The 18936-nt window shown below is 61.2% G+C and overlaps 2 protein-coding genes across 5 annotated transcripts in view; one reads left to right on the top strand and one right to left on the bottom strand.

Annotated features, from left to right (window-relative positions):
* Positions 1-713: 713 nt before the first annotated feature.
* Positions 714-3265, top strand: Tnfrsf18 (TNF receptor superfamily member 18). The gene is made up of 5 exons (XM_078024976.1): positions 714-1065; positions 1710-1826; positions 2301-2388; positions 2530-2732; positions 2802-3265. The coding sequence occupies exons 1-5, from the start codon at positions 906-908 to the stop codon at positions 2921-2923; spliced, it is 690 nt and encodes a 229-aa protein (XP_077881102.1). The 5' UTR covers positions 714-905; the 3' UTR covers positions 2924-3265.
* A 2654-nt stretch (positions 3266-5919) lies between these two features.
* Ttll10 (tubulin tyrosine ligase like 10) overlaps positions 5920-18936 on the bottom strand; it is a 48721-nt gene continuing 35704 nt past the window's right edge. For all 4 annotated transcript variants that reach the window (XM_078024972.1, XM_078024974.1, XM_078024973.1 and 1 more), the window contains 8 exons: positions 18823-18894; positions 18462-18547; positions 17943-18114; positions 17073-17244; positions 16658-16798; positions 8967-9083; positions 8497-8590; positions 5920-8190 (listed from right to left, as the gene is read on the bottom strand). In XM_078024972.1, coding sequence (XP_077881098.1) covers positions 7739-8190; positions 8497-8590; positions 8967-9083; positions 16658-16798; positions 17073-17244; positions 17943-18114; positions 18462-18547; positions 18823-18894 — 1306 coding nt within the window. In that variant the 3' untranslated portion in view covers positions 5920-7738. The remainder of the gene's footprint in view (positions 8191-8496; positions 8591-8966; positions 9084-16657; positions 16799-17072; positions 17245-17942; positions 18115-18461; positions 18548-18822; positions 18895-18936) is intronic.

Genomic DNA, 18936 nt, shown 5'->3' with positions numbered 1-18936 from the left:
TAAGTTGCTGAGGCTGTCCTCCAAATTTGAGGTCCTCCTCCTGCGCGCCTCCCAAGTCATCGGGATGACTGGTGCTCATCACCCTGCCTGCCTTGGAGTCCCTTTCATTTTCAAATCCAGGCATCCTGGAGGGAATAGAGGATGAGACTCTGGTCTCTACCTCAGAGCAAGACTTCTGTCTGAGCCTCTTTGAAGGGTTGCCGTTATCAGCAAGCCTCCTTGGACTGCTCCGCTTCTCAGCCCCCAGGTGAGACTTGTCACTGGGAAAGTTGGTGGTGATGCCCAGGAGTGCTGGATGGGCCTGGAGCAGGGGGCTCAGGGAGGTGACTGCCCACAGGTTGGAGATGTGACCCCAGTTGTGACGTCGGCAGGTCCAGGACACCTGATCAGAAGTCCCTTTGAGACTTGCAGCCACCAGCTGTCAGGGGCTGCGGAAGCAGGAAGGCCCAGGGTGTGGGTTATGCCTCTCTGCTCTTAAGCTGTGTCAGCTCCCTGCGGTGGGAGAGGCAAAGGGGATCCCCTGGAGGTTTTAAGCCACGGGGGGGGGGGTACCCACCCAGCGCCAACCCACAGCTGTGCACCGGTATACACTCTGCAGCCTCAAGCGGCAGGGTGGGCTGGGTGGGAGGGGCTGGTCCTAGCTCCGCACCTAGCTTCCCAGGCTTCCCAGGCTTCCCAGCCGTGGGACCCATGCTGAGGTTCTTTGGGGGTCCGGATACTTCATGGAAGGCTTCCTCCCACCCTCTCTGGGTGGCCTTTAAGAGCCCTGCCCGGATACCACCCGGCAGGCTGGAGGTGGGGAGGCCTGGCGGCAGCAAGGGAGGCGGTAACCAGGGCGGGGGCGGGGCGTGTCCGAGCAGGCCAGGCCTCCTAAAATCCCCGGAGCAGGACCGCCGAGGGGCGCGATGGGCCCGCAGGCATCCCTGTGCGGGGTCCTGCTGCTCTGCGCCCTGGGTCTGGGTCTGGGTCTGGGTCTGAGTCCCGCGCGAGGGCAGCACTGCGGCCCTGGCCGCTGGCTGCAAGGGACTGGGACCAACACGCGCTGCTGTGGCTCCTGTGCCCCCGGTAAGACGCAGCAGGGGAGCGGGGGATGGACGGGCGCCTCCTCGCGTGCGCAGACCCAGCTGCTGGGCCAAGGAGGGATCTCGCAGGGAGGCTGAAGCTTCTAGCTGAGTCCCGTGTCCTAAGGTCAGGGAACAGGGCCAGGGGCCTGGGGTTCTGGGGAAGGAAGGCTTCCCTGTCTCCTGTCGGTGAGTGGAACCTTGGCCCTCACCCAGGCCACTTCCTGCCCCTCTGCTGCCCTGCCATAGTGGGTAGGGGGTAGTGCCAGGATGAGGACTGCAGGAAAGCACCCTTCCAGGCCTGGGGGTGGGGAGGGCAGCCCTGAAAGGGTCAGTGAAAGGGTCCTCTGGGGTTTGACCCCACTTTTTCCACATCTCTAAGGCTGTGGTGGACAGTGGACAGCCTCTGAAGTGTCCCTGGGGCCTGGAGGGGGTAGTGCAGGATGGGAAGGGGGAAGGGGGCTCTCAGGAAGCCCCAGGTGACTTCCTGTCCAGTCACACCCACCATCAGCCAGCCATGTGTGCTGAGGGGCTGGCCAAAGCCCAGGCTCCTGGCCTGGAGCTGGCTGCGGGTGGAGGTCAGAAGAGAAGTGGGAGAAGGAGGAGACTCGGGCTGGCTGCTGAGAGGCTGGCTCACCCTCCACCCAGATGAGAAGAACTGTTCTGACTGTATATGTGTCAAGTCCGAATTCCACTGCGGGGACCCTGGATGCCAGACCTGTACCCACCACCCCTGCCCTCCAGGCCAGGAAGCAGTGCCTGAAGGTGAGTCCCTGGGAGGCCACTGCTGGCCGTGTGAGGCAGACCCAGAGCTCCAGGGAGTGTGGCGGGCAGGGTGCTGTCTGCTGGGGTGTGGGTGCATCCTCTGAGCACGTGGACCAGGATATCTTCCGCCTCCTGACTCTGCAGCTTTAGGGGAGCTCCTGCCCTCATATCCTGGGCCTGTGCTGCTCACACCCTCAGGGCTGGCTCTGAGGGCCCGTGGGGGTGTCCAGGAGCTGTCTGGATTCCAGCCCCTCACTCTTAACTGTGACTCAGGGCCTGCTAGCTGCCCTGTCCATCTGCACCAGCTCTGTGACTGGTACCCACGGGCACTGATTGTGCAGGACTCCGGTCCTCTGGGCATCAGAGACCTCTGGCAAATGGAAAACATGGGGTCAAACTCAGGGGACCCTGTCGCTGGCCTGTGTCCTCACCTACCCCAGTGCTTCTTGCAGTCTGTCAACTGTCTGTTCCTAGGGAATTTCAAGTTTGGCTTCAGATGTGTGGACTGCGCTGTGGGGACCTTCTCCAGTGGCCACGAGGGCCGCTGCAGACCTTGGACAGAGTGAGTGCTGAGTGAGGCCTTGGCCATGTAGCTCCAAGGGATCCTGACCTGTCCCTCCCAGCATGGCCACCCCTGAGGGCCCTGTGATCCCCTAAATAGCCCAGAGCACCAAGGGTGACCATGTGTGTGTCTGTGTCCCAGCTGCGACCAGTTTGGTTTTCTCACCATGTTCCATGGGAACAAAACTCACAATGCTGTATGCATCCTGGGGTCTCTGCCCGCTGAGCCACCTGGCCAGCTGACCATCCTCCTCTTGGCCCTGGCCACCTGCATCCTCGTCCTGACCACAGCCCAGCTCAGCCTGCACATCTGGCAGCTGAGGAGGAAGCACAGGTGGCCTCAAGGTCAGTTGGGGTCCCAGGGGAGGAGAGGGTGGAGGGCTCAGGCTGCCGCTGACCACGACCCCCCTACAGAGACCCCGCCACTTCCAGAGGTGCTCCCCCCACCTGCGGAGGATGCCTGCAGCTGCCAGTTCCCTGAGGAGGAGCGGGGGGAGCGGCTGGAGAAGGACGAGCTGGGGCGTCCTTGGGTGTGAGGCTGACCATCCTCAGGAGAAGCTGCACCCCAAGCCAGACCCTCCCCAGGAGCTGGCCCAGGCTGACTCTTGGGAGCCAGGGCTCTGCTTTCCATCTGTTCTGGGCCCGGCCCTGCTCCCCTCAACGGTGGAAGTGGGTACAGGATGGTGACAGTGACAAGTTCCCTCGACTGTGCAGAAGGGTGGTGGCCATGGCTGGCCCTGTGGGAGAGATGGGCAGCCGTGACTGCCTTCCTCCCTGGCCAGCCCTGCTGGGGTGGGGTCTGTGTTCCCCCCACGGGTGTGCAGTGTCCAGCAGGGGACCTGGCTGCAGGTGGTTTTCAATAAACACTTGTTCAGTGACCTGAGTGGATGTGTAATGGGGGATGGACAGGAGGACAGGGAGCCCAGGGCTGGGGTCCGGGGCACTTTGTCCACCCACACCCATGGTCCCTTTCCCAGGCCTCAAAGGCCCAGGAGCTCCCAGCTGGGGTGGGGAGCCCAGTTCAGGACTCTTCCAGTCCTGGCACAGGCCGGGCCACAGGGCTTAGGGCGCTTCCTGGGGGAGAGGCGCCGCACTGGGCCTGCCTTCTTGGTGCTCAGCCAGACCACCTCTCCGTGCTTTTCTGGCCCACACTGAGCTGCCACGTGCTGGACCTGTGGTCTCTGGGCCACCACCCCTCTGAAAGCCAGTGGAGACTGTTTGTGCACTGCCCACCACCTGACTTGCCTCACTGTGCCCCGTGCCCAGGGACTCAGACTTGGTCACTTTCCACCCGGCACTTCTGATGTGAAGCAGCCTCCAGGTGCCTTGCCTTGGCGCTGGGCCTTCTCCTGTCCTGGGATCCCTCTCTCTAGGGCATGGCACTTGGTCCCACCCTGCAGAGCATGTTCACAGCCTCCTGGCAGCCCCAGCTGCAGCTGCTCCTGGAGATATCTGATAGGGATGTCTTGGCAAGGCGGTCCAGGGAGTGGCAGACCAGTGGGGACCAGTCTTAGCAGCACCTTGGGGCATGTGCATACCTGGCCACTGCCCTCAGCCCCCCACGCGTTCCCCATCTCCATCTGCCCTCAGCCCCCTCAGCTCCTAGTGGCAGTGGGCCGTGGGCCCAGCCCACAGCAGATAAGTGACCTGCAGTCTGGCGTGTCAGCACCCCAGCACACAGGCTCCTGGGAAAGACTCAAGGCCAAAGCCTAGACTGGTGGGAGTGGATGACAGCAGGACCCAGAACGTGAAAAACCCAGGGACAGCTGGGGACGTGCTGGAGAGTGGACAGTGGTCATCTACCTCTGGTCACCCATTTATTAAGACACCGCATCAGCATTTCCCAGCGCCTTCTCTGTGCTCTGGGAGCTGCCAGGAGCCTGCCCTCACCCAGGGTGGGGGAGGGAGGCAGATCAGGCAACTCTTGGGCCAACCAGGCCTGGCACAGCTGGAAGGGGCACTGGGGGCCTCTCTGGGCTCACTGCGCCCCTGCAGGTCCATGGACCCCACCCTGGCTCCCCTCAGGACACCTCTGGGGGTGTCCCCAGAAAGCACCGAGGTCCGCCAAGGTTACACAGGGCTGACTCAGCTGGAAACCCGTGGGGGTGGCCCCGTGGGGGCGACTGGGCCAAACGTCAGTACGTCAGTAAGGGGGTGGGGGCGGAAGGCTGTGGAAGGCGGAAGGCTGCAGAGCAGGTGGGGGATTCCGCTGCTGGCCCAGCCCCCGCCAGGCTCTCCCCCCTCAGCCCCTGCCTGGCCCGGGTCCACCTGCCTGAGATCCAGGTGTGGGGGCAGAGCCCAGGGCTACCTGGAGGCGCCTGGAGACCCAGAGGGGCTGGGGTGGAGAGCAGGTGAGCCTTGCTGGCTGGGGACAGGCTTGCCCCCCACCCCAGAGGTGGCCCAGGCCAACCCCTCCCACAGGAGGCTCTCCAGCTCTTCCGGAAAACCGCAGCTCCCCTGGCCTCAACTCTCCCGCCGCCCCACAGTGGGTAGGTTTTGTTCAGCCTCAGATAAGGCCCCAGAGGCCATGTCTGTTCCCAGAAGTGCTTCCGGCCACAGTTGGTGCCTGCCAGCCCAGCTCCACCCACTCACCTTCCTCAAAGACACCTCCCTTCCCTGAGATCTGGCTCAGGCAGGGTAGGACTCAAACTGAGGGAGAGATCCCTTCCAGTTGGGGGGAGTTAAGGTGAGGATGGGGAGAAGACTTTTTTGCTAGACAGAAGTGGCCCCCAGCCCAGGTCTCAGAACAACTGGAGGGGCCTTAGAGGGCCGGTGGGGCCTGGCAGCCCCAGAGGCTGGGATGTGCCCCACGAGATCAGATGGGCACTGCCCCTGGACTGGGCCATCTTCCTGTCCCAGCCTCCCGACCAGAGGACGGCTCACTCGAGGGCTGCCCCTCAGCCAGCAGCTCACCCCCTTTTTGGTCAGGAAGGCAGACCTTCACCCATCACCTCATTTTTCCAGGAAGCTCCAAGATTCGGGGTGCTTTCCAGAAACGGTGATTCAGCTCCAGGGCTGCTCTGGCCTCTGCCCCCATCCCAGCAGATATCTCCAAGGGGAAAGGGGCTGAGGGTGGGTGAGCAGACAGCCCCAGTAGACCTTAGTCTGGCTGACACCAGGTGCCCAGGAGCCCTGGCTGAGGCAGGCCCCAGGGTGTGAGGGTCTGTCCTGGTCGGCCCCCGTGGGCTGCAGGGATGGGAGCCGGGTCAGGCCTGGGGGCCACTTGACTCCCTATACTTTCTGCTGGTAGAGGACACTTCTTGAATTCCCTGCCCACCAGCAGAACCCCAGAATTTAGCCCTGGAAGAGAGAGGGAGGGAAAAGGAGTGGGCAGAGGAGAGAGGGAGGGGATGAGGGAGAAAGAGGGAGTGTGATAGGGAGGGTCACCTCTCCAGCAGCAGGTCTGTGAGGTCCCTGGACCCTGCTGGTTCTGCCTGAATTGAAGACCTCACACCTGCCAGACACCCAGGGCTCAGTGCTCCGCAGCCCACCTCTCCCTGTCATTCCTGTGGAAGGAATGAGCAGCAGGGAATCTCAGGAAACATCCTTTATTGACATCTGGGCTCTGGGGGATGCCAGATACAGTCCTGGCCTCTGGGGCGCTCCATCAGGAACAGGGCCAAGCACTGCCATGGGCCCTTCTCAGGTCTCGTGCAGGCTCATGTCCCCAAGGCAGCAGGGGAGCACCTCCCAAGGACTCTGTCACCTCTGCTGACAGCTTGAGGCCCCTGAACCTGAGGTCAATAGCCCCACTGTGGCAGGTGAGGAGTGCTGCAGTGTTCTGTGACAGTGGTGAGGCACCATGGAACAGAATCCCAACTTGGGCTGGGCGCCAGAGTGGGCAAGAGGCCTTTCAGGCACCAAGGCTCAGGGGTTTCAGTGACCAGAGCAGAGGGAGAGCAAGAGGTGACCCTAAGGTGACATGGCTGCAGTAGCCAGGAGCTATGGCCATGTGGCCTCAAAGGGTCTTGGCCCCTCCCTGGCCTTGGTGGACTCCAGAGTTGGGCCCTTCCCACAGGAGCACTTGTGTGCTCTCGCCGAGCAGGCGGGACTCCAGGCTGTGGGCCACAGCAGCAGGGTGACTAGACTTGGGTTAGGGTTGGATAGAGCACCCAGGACAGGGCAGGCAGTGTGTATGGGAGCTGTGGCATGGGCTAACCACAGGTGTACCCCCAGGGTCTCCACGACCAGGGGCTCTGTGATGGGGGGGGGTGTTTCACTTTACCTCTTTGAGCCCCTGTCCCTGTCTGTTCCTGGCTGCCTACTGCACCAGTCCCTAGGTATGCTGGCCAGAAACAGTGGCAGACAGCGCCCTCTAGTGGTGACATGGAATTGCATCCCTGGATGGCAACAGCCCTGCCTGCAAGGGGAGCCAGCACCCCAAGACAGGTTCTCTGGCCCCCTCAGATGCTTCCATCACTCCAATGCAGACAGAGAGAAAGCAGCCACTCTGCATTTGGGGTGGAGCTGGCTCCACTGTTGGACAAGGGAAGGTCAGCAGTGGGGCAGCTCAGGAGGATTTGGTGCCAGGCCATGACCACGTGGAGTTGGGGTAGCACCAGCAGAAGTGTGTGCCAGCTGGGGGCCTGCAGGACCCCTGGAGAGGGGAGCCTGCGACGCAGGTAAGGTAATGCCTTGGCCACTGGGTGGAGGGCCTAGACACCTCAGGGCCCAGAGTGCTGGAGTTCTCTCCTCAAATCCCAGGCCCACAGAGAGTAGTGTGGGAGGCCTCAGGATTGCTGGGGCCTGGCCAGTGCTGACCCCACATTCTTCGGGGACCACTACCAAAAGCCCTGGGCCCTCCTCCTCCAAGGAATGGGCCTCTGTGGGGAAGGGGGGCTGTGGGGCTATGGAGAGTGCCCTTGCCTGGTGTCCAAGGCCCAGATAAAAGCCGTGCTGGGCAGGGTCGGGGCGAGCCATGGGCAGCCCCAGAAGAACAATCCAGAGGGGTTCCGAAGAGTCCACGGGGATCCAGACCTTTCCTGGAGAAACCTCACTGTGGCGGATCCCAGTGCCAGGCTGGAGTTGGGGGTCATGAGGGCTGCAGGCCGGTCCTGGGGGATGAGGAGCACTGCGCCCTGGGCAGGAGATCAGGAGCCGGTGGGCTGCGCCATGAGGGAGGACAGGCCGGCACTGCGGGGCGGGCACACCTCCTTCCCGCAGCCCCCACCTCGCCCTCAGGACGGCGGTGGGCAGAGGGAAGGACGCGGGTCGCCCAGGTGGGTCGGCTCGCGGGCCGGGGCGGCGGCCCGCCAGACCCTCTGTGGAGGCCGCGTTTGTCACAAAGTAGCCTTTATAGGTCCCCAGAGGGCGCGGCCGCGCCCTGGGGCCGCCGGGCGCAGGTGCCAGGTCTAGGAGCCGCGGTGGCTCGCGCTCCTCCGCTCCTGGCGCTCCTCCTCCGGCGGCTCCGGGGAGGGCTCCCGCGCCGGGTCCCTGCCGTCCACGCGCGGCCGCTCGGGGCCGGGGGCCGCGGTCTCCTCGCCTGGGGTGCCGGCAGAGCCCGCGCCGAGGCCGGGCGGCCGGGGACGGCGCGGGGCCGAGAGGGGCCGTCCGGGCGCGCCCCGGGGAGGCGCGGGCCTGCGCGCGCCTGGCCTGTCTGCGGCGCGCGGCGCGGGGGGCGCGGAGGACGCGGCCTCGCAGATGGGCCGGGGCGGTGGTGGCCGGCGCGGGAAGGTGCGCGAGCCCCCCAGGCGCGGCCACAGGTCCGCCTCGCCGTTGTGCAGGAGCACGAAGCGGCGCTGCGACAGCAGGGGCGTCATCCTCTGACTCCGTAAGCTCTTGTGGAAGGTCTCAAGCGCCAGGTCTGGGGAGGAGTGGGAAGAGTCGGGCTTTGGCGCGGGTGGAAAGGAGGTCCAGCCTCCCCAGAACTTGCCTGGGGTTCTGGGGGCAGGGGAGGAGAGCGGGCCTCGAAGGGTGGGACCCAGCTCGCCGTGAGGTGTAGGGGGACAACCTGAGCAGCGGGGTTGGGGCATGATGCAGGGTTTGGGCCTGCTGGAGAGCTAGATTTGTGGGATCTGATCTTGGGAGAGGGTAGGATAGAACACAGGACTGGGCAGGCAGGGAGAGGGTTCCTTCAACTTAGTGGAGGGGTCGGGATGCTGAGGCTCACCCAAGGTTTCCATGACCACACCAGGGATGACCTCCTTCAGGACTTCACAGTTGGTGTGCAGGGCAGGGTTGGAGTTCATTTCCAGTAGCCACACCTGGGCAGGACACTGGTGAACATCCCCACTCACCCTCCCACTCACCCACCCACCTACAGACCACTCAGCCAGCAGGAGGCTGGGGCCCTGGTTCCCAGGAAGCCAAGTAACTCTGGGCAGATGGCTTTTTCCCCTGTAACCTCCATCCCTTGTTTGACCATGGGTCTCTGTCCAGGGCTGCCCGGAGGAGGGGGTATGGATTTGCCCCAGCTGCAGTAGGAGCTGAGCCTGATGGATACAGCACCCTGGGGCTGGGAACAGGCAGGGTGGGTCTGACTGCAGAGTGCACCCACGGGCCTGTGGTGTGGTCGAGGTGTACAGATGGACGGTGCCTCCTTGCACCTGCCAATCAAACCTCATCCACTCAGGACAGCACCTTGAAGTTCTCATCAATCAGGAAGTCACAGCCAATGAGGTCGAAGTACCCCAGTTTACACTCCAGCTTTGACTTGACTGCCAGGAAGCAGTGGGCCATGATCTGCTGCATCCGCTTCTGTGGGTCAAGCAGGGAGGGATCACCGTCTCTGACCTGTGAGTCCTGGTGACATCTCCCAAGCCTGAGCTGTCAGTCACACTCCCACCTGCACCTGCTCCGCTACCCCACCATCCAGAAACTCACTCAACAAACCCATGGACTTCCTCCTGTGTGGCAGGAGGGCTGAGGATTCAAGGGTGAAGGGGACAGGAAACCTCTGTCCTCCAATGGCTCACTCACAGCAGGACCAGTCAACCAATGGGACCGGCAAAATCTTGGCCAGGACACAGAGCTCTGGACTGGGCTGGGGCTTAGTGGCAGAGCATTTGCCTAGCATGTGTGAGGCACTGGGTTCGATTCTCAACACCACATCAAAAAAAAAATATTATATCCATCCTACAGCCAAAAATATTTTTTAAGAATGGGGAGCTCTCTAGTACTCAGACTCGCCTCATTAGTTTCACTTCCTGTTTCCCAGCTCAGCAGTAGCCTTGGAAAATATCTCCCATTAGTGGACCTAGTGGAACAAATCTTGACAGAAGGAAGGCAAGTAGAAGTTCTAGAGTGGACAAGTATTGTATCTAAAATAAAAGGTCCACTGGTGCTGGGGGTGGTGGCATGCTTCTGTAGCCCCAGCCACACTTGAGCCCATGAGATTGGGGCCAAGGTATCTCTAAGTTGTGCAGGCTGGCCCCAGTCTCATTTTTTTTTTTTAAATTTAAATTAGCCAGTCTGAGGAAAAGAAAGAATAATGAAGAAAAATAAAGCCTTAAAGACCTGGTTGTGGTAGTTCTCTAAGGATATAGCGCAGTTGGTAGAGTGCTTGCCTTGCATACACAAGGCCCTGGGTGCAATCCCCAGCACCACACACACACACACACACACACAAAAAGGAGATACTTGGGTGTGGAACAGCATCATCAAGCAGACACACGCATAGTGAAAGGAGCCATGTTTGAAGAGTAATAAACTGGGAACAGTGGGCCACACCTGTCATCCTAGGGACTTGGGAGACTGAGGCAGGAGGATGGCAAGTTTGAGGTCAGCTTGGGATGTCTCAAAATAAAAAAATAGAAAAGGCCATGGTTGTAGCTCAATGCTGAAGTGCCCCTGGGTTCAATCCCGAGTTTGAAAGAAGAAATGTAAATCCTACCTTATCATAATTATATAATGGGTTAGAATCTCAAATGAGTTGGCAGAATGCATTGTTTAAAAAACTGCAGTAGGTTGTCTTTAATAGACTGTATTCAAAGACAACCCAAAACAAGGTCCAACTGGTCATGGACCGAAACCTCTAAAACTGTAAGCCACAAGAAAGCTCAGTGTCTGTTACAGGAACAGAAAGCTGACTAATGGGCTCTGCGTCAAAACCAGAAGAAGACAAGAAAACTTCAGGACCAATATTATTGATGAGCATAAACATAAAATTCTCAATAAAAACTAGCAAACAAAGACTAGTAGCATATTAAGTGATTACATCCCACTATCAAGTGGGATTTACCCCAGAAAGAGTATTTCAGCACAGAAAGGCTAACAGTGCCATACAAGACACTGAGTGAGGGGAAATAACACCCAATCAGGAAAAGTGACGGCACCATTCAACACCTTCCATGATAAAGCCACTGAGCAAACGAGGGGAAGAAAGGCACCCGGCATGACCAGGGAGCTGTGGAAACTCCCAGCTCAGGAGCCAGACAAGGAGACCAGGGGGATACTGGGACTGTAGGGCAGAAAAGAGGCAAAATTCATCCAGATTTGAAAGAAAGAATAAGACTCTCTCCATTCTCAGGTGACATGACCCTATGTACATAATGTGTATCAATCCTAAAAATCCACATACAAAATTAGTGCTCATAAATTCAGCAAAGTCGCAGTATACAAGGTCAACATGCACACACACACTATCAATTTGACAATCCCGAGAAGATATTAAGACAATAATTCCATTCACAATGTCACCCAAAAGAATAACACGGCTATGATCAATATTTATGAAGGTGGAAGACTGGTACGCTGAAAACTAGGAAACATCGCCAGAGCGGATGTAGAAAGACCTCCCCTGTTCATAGGTTGGAAAGCTAAATGTTGTTATGATGTCAGTGCTACCCAAAGTGATCTATAGACTCAAGGTACCCCTATTCCAACTTCAATGGACTGCCTCCCAGGAATGTAAACCGAATCCTTAAATTCATATGGAATCGCAAGGGACCCCAGAGAAGCCAAGACCATCTTGAAGAAGACCAACACGGAAAGGTTCACACTCCTGATTGCAAGACTCACGGCAGAGCTGCAGTGACCGAAAGGTGTGGTGCTGGCCTCAGGACAGTCACTGCGTGCATCAGCAGAGCTGAGAGTCCAGAAGGGAGCCCACACGAAGACCATTCAGTGAGGGCCGGACAGTCTGTGCAACAGAGCACAGGAGAACTCGAAGCCCCACCCCAGCAGAGGAGGCTGGATCCCGACCTCCCACTGGGCACAAAATCAGTCATCCAGAAAATGGGGAAGATTGCATTACCTTTAGAGGAAAACAAAAAAATTGATGATTTTTGTCCATTGTGGTTCTGGGGATCAAACCAAGCACCCTATGTAGGTAAGTGCTCTACTGCTGGGTTGCACCCAAACCTGGAAATAGTTTTTTAGATATGACATCCAAAACATGAAGAACCATAAGAAAAAAATAGATAAAATGGGCCTCCATCAAAATTAAAAGCTTTTGGCCAGGCATCGTGACCCACACCTGTAATCCTGCTTCTGCAAATTAATGAGACCCTGTCTCAAAATAAAAGTAATTTTGAAAAGGTCTGGGGACGCCACTCAATAGTAAAGGGCCCCTGGGTTCAATCCTCAGTACCACAATCAATATTTAAAAAGTAAAAGCTTTCAGACTTTATAAGTGTAAGGCCACGGTACAGTGTGTGCTCGGCACGCAACTTGGGCTGAGTTCAATTCCCAGCACCAAACAAAACAAAAACGAAATGCTTTTACGAACAAGGACATTATCAAGAAAGTGAAGACCACAAAAGGAGAGAAAATATTTTCGGATCATGTACGTGGCAAGGTTCTGGTATTCAGAACATCTGAAGAAGCGGCTCAGCTGAATAGAGAACACGGAGGGGCTCCAAAGACCTTTCCCGAGAAGGGAGCCCGTGAGCACAGAAGCCGCTCAAGGTCATTGTCACTAGGGAGATACCAGTCAGCTCCACGTGAGCCCCAGCGGGAACACGGCAGGCGGTTAAAAACAGAACAGCAGCAGCCGATGGTGAGGGGATGCAGAAGCTGGGAATGTCCAACACGGCAGCCACTGTGGGACTGTCCCCCAAAGGGCCCACAGCTCCTTCCTAGGACATTCAGCAGAAATGCATCTGTGTCTGGACCACACTGACTCAGGACGGCAATCACAGAATATAGCGGCCTGGGCTCAGTGGACAACCGTGGTCCACTCACACTAGGATGCCAGAGGGGGAACACAGCAGGTGTGCAGCAAGGTGGAGCACCTAGGAGGCCACCGTATAGCCCACAGAGGGACCCCTGGAGGGAGGCCACGTGTGGCCCACAGAGGGACCCCTGGAGGGAGGCCACCATATAGCCCACAGAGGGACCCCTGGAGGGAGGCCAAGTGTGTCCCACAGAGGGACCCCTGGAGGGAGGCCACGTGTGGCCCACAGAGGGACCCCTGGAGGGAGGCCACGTGTGGCCCACAGAGGGACCCCTGGAGGGAGGCCACGTGTGGCCCACAGAGGGACCCCCTGGAGGGAGGCCACGTGTGGCCCACAGAGGGACCCCTAGGAAGGAGGCCACAGGTCACCCATTGAGGGACACCTAGGAGGCCACAGGTCACCCACTGAGGGACACCTAGGGGGGAGGCCACAGGTCACCCACTGAGGGACACCCGTGGATGGACATCCAGAGGCAGGACGCCCAGTACGGCAGGTGAGTGGCTGCCCAGGGGAGGACCGCTGCCGGTTTCTCTCTGGTGACAGCGTTGGAGTCAGACGGGGGCAGCCGCAGCCTGATGTGGGAAACCACTGCCCCGTGCCCTTCCAATGGTGGATTCTGACTTGTGCATTTGGGGGGGAGGGAAATGACTGGGGACACCTCACACTGGTGACCTGCACAGTCCACAGGGCCCTGACTAGGAGTGGTAGCCAGGCAGCAACTGACCTCCGCTTTGGCCAGCCCAGGCTGAGCAAGGAGAGGCCGGTCCCTCTGTGGAGCTGGGGCTCACCCGCCTCCACCCACTCCTCTGTGGCCCTTGTTGCCAGGCCCCTCCGAATGCACAGTCGACAAGTACTCCCAAGAACAGACACCTGCCCCAGGTGACCCGTGAGCAGGGAAGTCCTGTCCTCTCCGGCCTGTGACCTCCTCTAGTGGCCCTGCGAGTCAGGAACTGTCAGCTCTCACACTGGGCTGCCATCTCCGGCCCTGCAGGGACCTCGCAGGTGGGCCACATGCAGACGAGCTTCAGTGCTCCCCAGCCTCACGCCCAGCTCAGCCCAGGTGGACACGCCCAGCTCCCGACCTCAGCGGCCCTCCCTCCCACAGCGGGAATGGGCACAGCTGCAGACGGACCGTGAAGGTGGACACGCACAGCTCCCGACCTCAGTGGCCCTCCCTCCCACAGCGGGAATGGGCACAGCTGCAGACGGACCGTGAAGGTGGACACGCACAGCTCCCGACCTCAGTGGCCCTCCCTCCCACAGCGGGAATGGGCACAGCTGCAGACGGACCGTGAAGGTGGACACGCACAGCTCCCGACCTCAGTGGCCCTCCCTCCCACAGCGGGAATGGGCACAGCTGCAGACGGACCGTGAAGGTGGACACGCACAGCTCCCGACCTCAGTGGCCCTCCCTCCCACAGCGGGAATGGGCACAGCTGCAGACGGACCGTGAAGGTGGACACGCCCAGCTCCCGACCTCAGTGGCCCTCCCTCCCACAGCGGGAATGGGCACAGCTGCAGACGGACCGTGAAGGTGGACACGCACAGCTCCCGACCTCAGTGGCCCTCCCTCCCACAGCGGGAATGGGCACAGCTGCAGACGGACCGTGAAGGTGGACACGCACAGCTCCCGACCTCAGTGGCCCTCCCTCCCACAGCGGGAATGGGCACAGCTGCAGACGGACCGTGAAGGTGGACACGCACAGCTCCCAACCTCAGCGGCCCTCCCCTCCCACAGCAGGAGTGGGTACAGCTGTGGATGGACCGTGAAGGTGGACACGCACAGCTCCCGACCTCAGCGGCCCTCCCCTCCCACAGCAGGAGTGGGTACAGCTGTGGATGGACCGTGAAGGTGGACACAGCTCCCGACCTCAGCAACCCTCCCTCCCACAGCAGGAGTGGGTACAGCTGTGGATGGACCGTGAAGGTGGACACAGCTCCCGACCTCAGCAACCCTCCCCTCCCACAGCAGGAGTGGGTACAGCTGTGGACGGACCGTGAAGGTGGACACGCACAGCTCCCGACCTCAGCGGCCCTCCCCTCCCACAGCAGGAGTGGGTACAGCTGTGGATGGACCGTGAAGGTGGACACAGCTCCCGACCTCAGCAACCCTCCCTCCCACAGCAGGAGTGGGTACAGCTGTGGACGGACCGTGAAGGTGGACACAGCTCCCGACCTCAGCAACCCTCCCTCCCACAGCAGGAGTGGGTACAGCTGTGGACGGACCGTGAAGGTGGACACAGCTCCCGACCTCAGCGGCCCTCCCTCCCACAGCAGGAGTGGGTACAGCTGCGGACGGACCGTGAAGGTGGACACGCACAGCTCCCGACCTCAGCGGCCCTCCCTCCCACAGCAGGAGAGGGTACAGCTGTGGACGGACCGTGAAGGTGGACACGCACAGCTCCCGACCTCAGCGGCCCTCCCTCCCACAGCAGGAGAGGGTACAGCTGTGGACGGACCGTGAAGGTGGACACAGCTCCTGACCTCAGCGACCCTCCCCTCCCACAGCAGGAGAGGGTACAGCTGCGGACGGACCGTGAAGGTGGACACGCAGAGCTCCCGACCTCAGCGGCCCTCCCTCCCACAGCAGGAGTGGGTACAGCTGTGGACGGACCGTGAAGGTGGACACGCACAGCTCCCGACCTCAGCGACCCTCCCCTCCCACAGCAGGAGTGGGTACAGCTGTGGACGGACCGTGAAGGTGGACACGCACAGCTCCCGACCTCAGCGGCCCTCCCCTCCCACAGCAGGAGAGGGTACAGCTGTGGACGGACCGTGAAGGTGGACACGCACAGCTCCCGACCTCAGCGGCCCTCCCTCCCACAGCAGGAGAGGGTACAGCTGTGGACGGACCGTGAAGGTGGACACGCACAGCTCCCGACCTCAGCGGCCCTCCCTCCCACAGCAGGAGTGGGTACAGCTGTGGACGGACCGTGAAGGTGGACACGCAGAGCTCCCGACCTCAGCAACCCTCCCCTCCCACAGCAGGAGTGGGTACAGCTGCGGACGGACCGTGAAGGTGGACACAGCTCCCGACCTCAGCAACCCTCCCCTCCCACAGCAGGAGAGGGTACAGCTGTGGACGGACCGTGAAGGTGGACACGCACAGCTCCCGACCTCAGCGACCCTCCTTCCCACAGCAGGAGTGGGTACAGCTGTGGACGGACCGTGAAGGTGGACACAGCTCCCGACCTCAGCGGCCCTCCCTTCCCACAGCAGGAGTGGGTACAGCTGTGGACGGACCGTGAAGGTGGACACGCACAGCTCCCGACCTCAGCGACCCTCCTTCCCACAGCAGGAGTGGGTACAGCTGTGGACGGACCGTGAAGGTGGACACAGCTCCCGACCTCAGCAACCCTCCCTCCCACAGCAGGAGTGGGTACAGCTGTGGACGGACCGTGAAGGTGGACACAGCTCCCGACCTCAGCAACCCTCCCTCCCACAGCAGGAGTGGGTACAGCTGTGGACGGACCGTGAAGGTGGACACAGCTCCCGACCTCAGCGGCCCTCCCTTCCCACAGCAGGAGTGGGTACAGCTGCGGACGGACCGTGAAGGTGGACACGCAGAGCTCCCGACCTCAGCGGCCCTCCCCTCCCACAGCAGGAGTGGGTACAGCTGTGGACGGACCGTGAAGGTGGACACAGCTCCCGACCTCAGCAACCCTCCCCTCCCACAGCAGGAGTGGGTACAGCTGTGGACGGACCGTGAAGGTGGACACAGCTCCCGACCTCAGCAACCCTCCCTCCCACAGCAGGAGTGGGTACAGCTGTGGACGGACCGTGAAGGTGGACACAGCTCCCGACCTCAGCAACCCTCCCTCCCACAGCAGGAGTGGGTACAGCTGTGGACGGACCGTGAAGGTGGACACAGCTCCCGACCTCAGCGGCCCTCCCTCCCACAGCAGGAGTGGGTACAGCTGTGGACGGACCGTGAAGGTGGACACAGCTCCCGACCTCAGCAACCCTCCCCTCCCACAGCAGGAGTGGGTACAGCTGTGGACGGACCGTGAAGGTGGACACAGCTCCCGACCTCAGCAACCCTCCCTCCCACAGCAGGAGTGGGTACAGCTGCGGACGGACCGTGAAGGTGGACACAGCTCCCGACCTCAGCGGCCCTCCCTCCCACAGCAGGAGAGGGTACAGCTGCGGACGGACCGTGAAGGTGGTGAAGACCCAGTCTCGGGGGAGCCCCTTGGTCTTGCGGAACTTGTCGTTGATGTAGCTGTTGAGGTGGTCCATGCTCCACACCGTGTCCTCCTTCAGTAGCACGTACAAGGGGCTTTTCTTCTGCATGAACTGGGGAAAAGATAAGGGCCTGGAGGCCACCTCCACTGAGGAGCCCTGACCCTGCTGCCCCAGGCCCTTGGGCGCCTGCCTCTGGAGACCCTCCGGCAAACACCTTGGTCCACCACCCAGACTCCTCCAGCCAGCAGGTCCTCCTGCCCTGCAGTCCTCCGCTGAGGCCCTTCTCTGGCCCACCAGCTGGAGCCAAGCTGGGGGCTGAGGGCCTGCCTTCCTCTCGTCCCACCCCCCGCCTCAGGGAAGACCTTCTCCTGCCAGGGCTCCTTACCTGGTTGGTCAAGTGGCCGCTGAGGTCGCTGGAATGGGGGTCGTAGAGGCTGAGGGTGAGGCGGGCGTAGCCGTGGCCAAAGAACACCATGTAGGGCACGGCACAGGCGATGAGCAGGTAGGAGCGCACGTCAAACTTCTTCCCGTCCAGCAGCAGCGGGTTCTGGATGTACCTGGGCACCCCATGTGGCCACTGGGGCTGAGTTGCCCTGCCAGCTGGCCGGCGTCCCCACTCCCCCTGCCTTCTCCCGACACTCCCCTGTCACAGGAGTGGCCTCTGGCTGGGCACATGTCCAGGGGCAGGGGACATTCCTGAGCCTGAGCCGGTCGGGGAGTGGGCAAGAAGGAAGGGCCTGGCCTGCAGACCTTGGCCACAGCCTCCTTTAGGAGCCTGGAGTCAGGATGGACTGGGCCCCTGCAGGGAGGGCTGCCTGCGGGGGAAGGAGGCTACTGAGAGCCATGAAGAGTGAGTGGCTGGGGGCAGAAGGGGGCGGACATTCCAAGCAGGGGAGCTCAGGTCTTCAAGACCAGAGGCAGGGAGCAGTGCCCAGGAGGGCTGACTGGACAGCAGGGACGACAGACAGCAGTTGTGGCCAGAGCTGAGGTCCAGGGGACCTTCTTGGAACCAGCCCCCAACCCTGCCCCTGGGGTGCTGAGGGGCTGGACCTCCTGGAGGCAGAGAAGCCACAGCTGGCCGGGGAGTAGAGGAGCTGAGGCGACAGGGGCAACTGGCCAAGTCCTCCCGGCCTACCCGGTCCTGGAGCCTGTATCTGGGGACGGCTCTGTAGGCCTGCTGACCACCACAGCCCTCACAGGTACCCTCTCATCTGAATCAGCCCACCCAGGCCCCTCCTGGAGCCCACGCCCACACCTCTGCACCACCCGCGCCTGAGGTGCCCGAAAGGGCATCTTGCGGTAGATGGAGTCGTCCTCCATGCTCTGGGCCTTGGCCTGCAGGGCGTTGACCTCCTCCTGGCTCCTGATCAGAAAGATGCCCTTGCCCTGGTTGGAGGCCGTGGGCTTGCAGATCCATATCTGGGTTTCTGCAGGGAGCACCCCCTGAGCCTCCGGCCCCACCCCACCCCCATCCTGGGCCTGCCGTGGCCCTGACCACACTGGAGCTCTAGCCACCTCCCGGGACCTGGCCATGGCGCTCCCCACTTCTCACCTTCAGCCTGACCACACAGGGACCCCACCCTGCTCTGTGGCCCCTGCCTCCACCCGGCCCCGCCCACCAGGGCCCCCATCCATGGCCCTGCCCCGACACCCCTCCAGCGCCTTGACCCTCCCGCTCCCCAGCCCCCCCCCCAGACTCCTCCATGCCCCCAGGACGTGCACTGCCCCCGACAGGCTGCTGTCCCCCTGAATCTGGCTGTCTGCAGCCTCTCACCATCAAACAGGGTGACGAAGGTCTGTCTCTCATCCTTGACGTCCAGACGGTAGGTCTCTGGGAAAAAATCTTCCATTTTCAGAGCCCTGGGAGAGCAGGGAGGTGGAGAGAGCGTGGCAGGGCTGTCCCCTGCCCTGGGGCTTGGCAGTACTCTGGGGGCCTGACCTAGGCCCCAGATGACCCAGTGCGTCCTCGCAGGGCCTTTGCACTCTGCCTGGCCAGGGGCATGCCTCCGGCCACCACACCACTGGCCTCTCTGCAGCAGAGGCTGGAGGCCCTGCTCACCCCGCCCTGCCACCTGCCCAAGTCCCTTCTGGTGGCACCCTGCTGTGAGCCCAGGATCAGAACTGGGTGCACTTACCTTTGTGGCCCGAGGCACCCCGAACTGATCCACGTGGGCTCCTCGAGGGTCACTGTTGTGTCCTTTCCACATCTGCAGAGAGGGACACAGGCCCTGGCCTGAGTGACCACCTCC

This window comes from Ictidomys tridecemlineatus, chromosome 11 (genome assembly GCF_052094955.1).
Source record: "Ictidomys tridecemlineatus isolate mIctTri1 chromosome 11, mIctTri1.hap1, whole genome shotgun sequence".
NCBI classification, from domain to species: domain Eukaryota; kingdom Metazoa; phylum Chordata; class Mammalia; order Rodentia; family Sciuridae; genus Ictidomys; species Ictidomys tridecemlineatus.
Note: the sequence above shows the minus strand (reverse complement) of the source record. Positions and strands in the feature narration are given on the sequence as shown.

Bases quoted from the DNA above. Each gene is read 5' to 3' on its own strand.
- Tnfrsf18 (XM_078024976.1), top strand. From the start codon at position 906: ATGGGCCCGCAGGCATCCCTGTGCGGGGTCCTGCTGCTCTGCGCCCTG. The intron at 2,389-2,529 runs GTGAGTGCTGAG...TCTGTGTCCCAG, and splicing joins CGCTGCAGACCTTGGACAGA to CTGCGACCAGTTTGGTTTTC. The intron at 2,733-2,801 runs GTCAGTTGGGGT...ACCCCCCTACAG, and splicing joins GAAGCACAGGTGGCCTCAAG to AGACCCCGCCACTTCCAGAG.